This window comes from Odontesthes bonariensis, chromosome 3 (assembly GCF_027942865.1).
Source record: "Odontesthes bonariensis isolate fOdoBon6 chromosome 3, fOdoBon6.hap1, whole genome shotgun sequence".
Taxonomy (NCBI): Eukaryota; Metazoa; Chordata; class Actinopteri; order Atheriniformes; family Atherinopsidae; genus Odontesthes; species Odontesthes bonariensis.
In genome coordinates this window covers 38,830,651-38,838,099 of record NC_134508.1, presented here as the reverse complement: position 1 = coordinate 38,838,099, position 7,449 = coordinate 38,830,651, and the positions used below count along the sequence as shown (strand labels likewise).

Below are 7,449 nucleotides of genomic sequence, written 5' to 3'. Positions count from 1 at the left end.
TATAGAAACAATTTGCTTGTCTCGTTGGACTTGCTGATTTATTGACTGGAGTAGTATCCTAACCTGGCTAACCTAGCTGAAAGCATAAGCTAACGTTTAGCCTTTGTTACTCGCCTCGTTCCGTTTGGAATAAACAATGCGTTTTTGAAGCGGTTTTCTTTGTACCAGGTTCAGATTTGATGACTTAAATAAATGCACTGCATTGTGTGTGCTATCAATGTGTTGGTTTGGGAGGATAAAAGCCTGATCTTTCCATGTTTTTCTTTCCAGCAGACGGGTCATCCTACAAATTATTGCCCATTGGACCACAACATGTACCCCAATTTTTTTTGTTATCCCTTGTATAATAAATCTCTTCATACCAATATCCGTTCCAGTCGTTCATATGATGTTGATGTGATAATCATGCTCACAAACCTTTTGTCCTTAATTTCTTTTATTAGGCTGACATTACAGACTGGTAAGGCAGCTTATTTTCAGAAATAACAGCTTAAAGTGTCTGCTGTAAAGTGTGTGGTGCAAATATGGACAATAAACTGTATGAATATAAACAGTATGAATATAAACAGTATGAATATAAACGGGCAACAGTGCAATCATCAAGAACGAGATGACCGGAGGAGCAGGAACAGCGGAGGGCGCATCGGAGGTGCTGGGCTCAGTGATGTTCTGGGGGAACAAGACACGATATGACATTATACCATGCACTGTCATCCATTGTAAAAAATTAAAAAAAGGTGTTTCAGAATGCGGTAGTGGTGGCTGTGTGTACAATAGGTGCATGGCGCATCAACTCACCGTAAAGTTTGTCTATCATGCGCTCAAACCGAGCTAAAAAGCGCTCCGTTTTCTGCTCGTGGCGCTTCTGCTCCTTCAGGCTCTCCTGTATCAGGTAATCCATTATGGGATTGGACTTCCTACTTCTTTTTGGGGATGGGGATGACTTTAGAAACAGATCTTCGTTTTCGGCGCTAAACCTGATCAGGCTCTTTGTTTGTGCTTGAGTCCCTGTGAATCAGTCACGTATATGAATACTTGTGATAATAGGTAGCGAAATGACGCTCACATAACTCAAAAGGAACTTATCTATGGTTAACCAACTACATTGCTTGTAAATACTCGTGTTACAATTTAAAAAACGACAACTCTTTCACAGCACCTTCACATGCATTGACCGATTACTCCATGTAAAATAGCGACTTTTCCCATGTGCGTTTATAGCAGAAAACAACTACACATTGCCACCACTTTAAACTCACACAATACACCAGTTATCACAACCTAAAATGATTAAAACAGTTAAATTATGGCAAAAAAAATAGAAGAACTTACATTTGTGTAGTGCTCTCTTTGCTTCTGCCATTTTTAAAAAGACTCGCGATCTCCCTGTAGTCGCGTTGTATTCTGGGAAATATATCATACCCTTTCAAACGGAGTCTGCCTGGCCGAACCCCTCCGTTTCAAGGGCTACAACGGAGGGGTAGGGCTAAGGGGAAGGGCTTTGGAAGAGTATTGGGACAACACTACCTCTACACGTGAACGCGCAAAACGGAGGGGAAGGGGTAAGGGGTAGGGCCAAGGGGGGAATTGGGATTGGGCCTAAACCTGCCCTTTCAAGTGCCCTTTTTGCTGCAGGGGTTGGGACCTCACTGTCCTTTCTTCTAGCTAGGCAGAAGAAAGCATGAGTTTACGTGGTCTTTTCAAATTTTTTGGTCATGGTGGCTGGTGAGGTTGACTTCCGTAAACATACACCTCGTGCAGGGTACGGACTGAACAGCCTCAAAACCTCAGCTGGAAGAAATATGGGGGGAAAAGCAGAAGATAATGAACTGAATTGAACTTTATTTTGAATGTGTTAAAAAGAAGAAACAGAATGAAAAAAAAGAAGATAAAGTGTTGTTATACATAAACATACAAACATAAATGGTGAGATAAACAGTTCCTTTGATCAATATATAGATACTTTTTGGTTAAAATATTAATGCATGCATTATGGATACATTTTGATTATGTATAAAAAATTTTTATTGGTGGTTGTTGTATAAACGCATTATTGCACTCGAAGGTGTGCTTAATTAAACGCGCCACAATATGCTCTTGTTGACTAGTTGTTTAAACAGATAGATGCTTACTGTGAACTTTCGATCCTACTGTAAGTCTGTAACTGTAAGTTCAATAAAAAAATCACTGATGCTTGGCTGGCGGGCCCTAACACTCAAAAACAGTGTAGGCCTATCTCGTAACGACATCAAAATAAATCGATCATGCATGTTATTTTGCTAGCTTTTCTTGCTAAAATCTTACCTCGAGCATTGTTATGGCGCTCAGGAGCAGAAGGTGCTGACATTGGTGTTGACACTGATGTGTTGGACGAAGGAACGTGTGTTCCAAAGCAGCAGCAGCTTCCCTCAAGATGTCTGCAACGGTTTTAGTCATTTTTTGAGTTGCTCCAGTCATCAGTGAGGCGTCCTCCTAAAAAACCCTGGTAATTTTCCCAATCTATTTCCCGGCGCATTTGCAATGTAATGCAAATGAGCACACCGCCCCCTACCGTACATGATGGGTAGCACGGTCAGCAGGCGTGACGTCACTGTCCTGCGCCGCTCAGAATCCGTTTTCGTTTTCGAATTGTGGGCAGTATTTTGCATGCAGACCACGAAAACGAAAAAGCAATGTCCGCTTTGTTTTCTTTTTGATCATGGCATAGAATGTGCAGTCTTGAAGAAGAAAATGCAAATGCAATAGGATGATTGATTAGTAATTTTATTTATGAGTCAAATAATGCAGCCACATTCTTAATATGAAAAAGCATTTCTGCAAATGCATTTGAATTTGAATTTTGATCACGATTTGCTTCCATATAAAAGACATTTCAGAGGAGAGCGTAATAGTTACTCCAACACATTCTAATGCATGGTTTCCTAAATCTAACTTTACTCTGGATGTTTTCTTTAACGTATATTAAAACACCTCCCCCTTTACCTCTTTCCCTGTCTCCTCTGTAGACTCTATAACCTGGAACCTTAAACACAGATAATGGGGTAGTAGGACACAACCAAGTCTCAGTCAGGCACAGATAGTCCAAATTAGAGCTAGTCAGTAAGTGTTCTATTTGTTCAGTCTTTGAGACAATGCTACGGAATTTCAAGTGTCCACCAAATATTCCTTTTTGGTTTCATGTCTGAGTTCCACAATACGCTCGCATGATTGACAGTTTGGAAAAGTCTCATCTTCTGTTGTTTTTGGTTATTATAACAGTCTGTGTGGTCTTTTCTGTTTTTGGTCAAGAGCACACAGTGTCTGTTTGTTTCTAAAAAGAAAGTGAATACTAATCAATCAGACCACAAAACACAAATACTGCAATCAAAAAATCACTGATTCTTTTTTTATTTTACCTTACCATTTAGTCCCATTCTTACTTCAAACACATCTGAAGTTATGCAACTGTACAGGGTTATTGTTGAATTCTATGTTGCAGACAGGTGAGGTACTACAAGCTGGCCAGTTGAGTACCTGCATCCTCCTCTTCCACAGCCATGCTTTTCTAATGTGTGCAGAATGTATGGGTTGTATTGTATTGCTGAAAAATGCATGGATGTCCGAGGAAAATATGTTGTCTTGCATTCAGTTAAATCATGTTTATATAGTGCCAATTCACAACATACGTATGTATCTCAAGGCACTTGAAACAAAGGATAAACAAGCTAGATATATGTCTGAATAAATCTGATTTTAACCCAATTCTTTGCAACCTAATTAATTAATTGTCCAGAGAAACCTGCAATTTTACTGACAACATGCATTAATGCTGCCATCAAAGAGGTAATATCCCCTTTTTTTCTTGATGTGTGATGATGCTTTAGATCCCAGGGAAGTCTAAAATATGTATTGCATTGCTTGAAAAACGTTTTCTTAAGTATTTCTTCCCATGGATCATACCAGTTATGAAGGAATTGCAGTTATTGATCCTTCAGATGCCACATCATTGGTTGTCGAGCTTAGGCTTACACCCTCACCCTTTATTCACAACATTTACACCGTATTCTTTGAATTGTTTGATATTATTCACTGCAGAGGGAGAAATGTGTAGATGTCCTCCCATCTTTCCTTGAGATACATTGACTTTAAACAGATCAATGATTTTCTTATGTATTTGACAAATCAAAGTAATACTCTGCCCATCAAAGATGCAGCCATTCTTGGATACTACTTTTGTGCCAAACACACTTGTTGCTATCTTGATTGCAAAAGCTTTATTAATTTATTTATATAATTAAAGGTAGGGTAGGAGATCCTGGATTTTGAGTCCAGCGAAGCTGCATTTTGAAAATACACAGGTAAAAAGTCCCAACCCTTTTGTTCACTTTCCCCCCGCAGGCATGCCTCTAGAGTACATGAACGCGCACGAGCACGAAGGTGCACGAGCGCTGTTCTGACAGCAAGCATCGCTCGTTGCCGTATTTAGTATTTAGTATATGATAACTATACGTTTAATAATGCTAGGTGCTAGCCAAGCTGGCTCTAGTTTAGCTTCCTGCCAAGCTTCTGAACGTGTAATTCGTTCACGGAGCAGGGTACGCGCACAGGGGGAAGGGAGGAGGGGGAGGGGGAGGGAGGAGCAGATTGCAGTTTGATAGACGGCATCAGTATCCAATCATTGTGAACAATGATTGGATACTGTTTTTCCTAGATTGTACGTTCTAGAGGCCACTAAAACTTTTCATATTTGTGTCAAAACTTTTAATTAATTGGTTGCAATGGGGGTGTGAAGAGTATTTCAAGCAATATGTAAAAAAATGTTCCAGAAAAAGAACCCCTACCCCGCCTTTAATAGCCCTAAACTGTTACATTACAACTTTATTTTTGGAATTATGTTTCATGCCAGATTTACAGAAATGTGTTTATTTTGTTTAAACAAATTAATTAAAGTTAAAGGGGGAAAAAACATGTTGAAAAAATAAAAGTTTTATCAAATTCATGAAAGACTTTGCTAACTTTTTAAATTTTGCATACTTGCCTACTAATTATTGTTCAGTATCTAGTACAGCAGCACGTGTTTTACTGAAAGCTACATTTTTCCTTTTCTCATGGTACACAGCAGATACTTTTTAAAGTACTGTTTAAAAGTCTTGTCTCGTAGCCCGTACACAATTGGACTGATAAACCTGGGGAGAATCTGAATGAGGATGTACCAAACAAAGAGTATTTGTATGTAATATTTAGGGAACCAGTTCCTCAAAGCTGTTTTCAAAATAGGGGCTAAAAGAGTTAACATACTCAACATTAGCTGGAAACCATGAAGCAGGACTGTGTTCCTGGCTTTCTTTATATTTCCATCTACTGAATTAGCAGCTTTGGCAGCAAAGAAGATCCTGAAGTAGGTGTAGATGAGGGTGAGCCAAACGCCACTTAGATAAATTAGGTAAGAAACATCTCTCTTCTGTAAACTTACTGGGTGTCTGAACAAATTATCCCTCTCACAAAATATTGTGGAATAAAATAAGCGTGTAGGCTCTGTTGCCAGAATGATGAAGATGTGTGGCAAAACTGACACTGCACTAAAAGTCCAAATAGAACCTATCAAAATGTATGTTCTTTTAATGGTACAGAGCTGAGGGTGTCGCAGAGGTAAACAAACAGCTATGTAACACTCTACAGCCATCACAGCTAAATTTAAGGGAGTGTTAAGGGTGGTGAAGACAGCAAAGGTAATAATGAAGCAGCAGAGGGAAGTGTGTATCTTATAGAAAACATAACTTAAGACAAACAGGCTGATAGCTGCAGTGAGCTGGATCATATCGTTCGACACCAGATGGATGAACAGGATGTAACGAGGATTCACGTAAAATATCTGAAAGAGAGAAAGAAACAACTCTTTTTTTGTCAAGTGTGTTAATCCATTTGGTTCAACCCTCAGATTACTCATGATGAAAACTAGTTTCACCACAATGCATATTCACTAACAACATAAAAAATTACAGTAAATTTTTACCTGGTGTTTTCTGAAAGTGTGAATCAGTGTGCCATTGATGTAGTTAATAGTGAGGCCAAGAGCCAGGACCATCACATTTTTGGCCACAGCTGTGCTCGCAGAGTCTCGATAAGTCACACTGCTCGACACGTTGTAGTCATTGGATGAGGAATTCATGGAGCAAATCTTTTAGAGAAAACATTTTTAGAATTTTTTAAAGAACTCTGAAAAGAGAATGAATTAAATACAATTTATCTTCACCTTTGATCAATTATTCATACATCTTCCCCTCCTAAAACTGCAATAACAGGCTACAATATTGCAGAGATAGGTTATTGAGCTTTTTACCTTTGATAGCTTATTGCCACACTTTACAAAAAAAATTACCAATATGAAAATAAAAGTTAACTACAGCAAGTTTAGACTTTAACTCTTTTTAAGATGTATGTTGTGCAAGTAATAACAGTTTTGAATAAAGTTCAGAGCTTAAACGTTATACACATAAAAAATATTGTGTTTTGTGGTTCCAGAGGCTGCAGTTTTGTTACAGCTGCTGCTTGACATCCCTTCTCCCTCTCTGCTCCTATTTCCTATCAAGCAACTGAACAAAAGGCCACATCTCAAGAAACCTTTAAAAAAAAGATTTTTTTTATGTCTTGATACATAAAAAAAATAGAAAGTAAACTTTTTTTTCAATTACCAACTGTATATTCACATGCTGAAATGTTTGAAAAGCAATAATTACAGAAAAAAAGGCTTGAGATTAAGCACATGAAAAGTTTTTAAAAAAATTGATGATAATAAAATAAAGGACACGTCATCACAGCTTGAACATGGAAGGGAAAGAGGGAAGGCTTCCTTACCTCAGCGGGATCCCAGTAAACACAACGTCGACCAGTCATAAAATGAGTGAATTACTGCTGTTTATATTGAGCAGAGGCTCTGCTGAATGTGAAGTCACTGTGATGTATTTCTGTGTATTAGTAAAATGTCTGCAACAGCATCACCACCTGACTTATCAAAAGAACATACTTAATGCAGTGTTTTGCAAAGTGGGGGGCGCAGAGGCATGACAGGGGGGCGGCATGACCGGCGGGAACACTGAACTGTTGTGTCGTGTAGTTACACTTAGAAACCTATGAGGGCGCTGTAGGACACAGGTGTGTGATAGTGTATATCAGTGTTTTCCAACCTTTTTTGGCCTGAGTACCCCCTGAGCCTTCTTCGCACACCACGAGTACCCCCTCACACATACAACGCGTGCGATGATTCTCCAAAAGTAGAGCAACACAGTAGCCTGGAAAACCAGCGCCAACTGCTGGACGGCAAAATGTTTTGCCTGCGGTTGGGTCTGGCCTCGATCCACTTGTCATTTTGAAAATACTGCCCTGAATCTGGCAGATGGCAACTAAACCAATCACAACGCAGAGATGTGTTTTGAATCAACGCGGGCGGGCCAGAGGGTTTTGAGGGAGTGA

The 7,449-nt window shown here is 39.2% G+C and overlaps 1 protein-coding gene across 1 annotated transcript; it reads right to left on the bottom strand.

The window, feature by feature from the left end:
* Nucleotides 1-5,068: 5,068 nt before the first annotated feature.
* LOC142377009 (odorant receptor 131-2-like) lies at nucleotides 5,069-6,148 on the bottom strand. The gene is made up of 2 exons (XM_075460721.1): nucleotides 5,993-6,148; nucleotides 5,069-5,851 (listed from the first exon to the last, which is right to left on the bottom strand). Exons 1-2 carry the CDS (start codon nucleotides 6,146-6,148, stop codon nucleotides 5,069-5,071), a joined length of 939 nt encoding a protein of 312 aa, XP_075316836.1.
* Nucleotides 6,149-7,449: the final 1,301 nt, after the last annotated feature.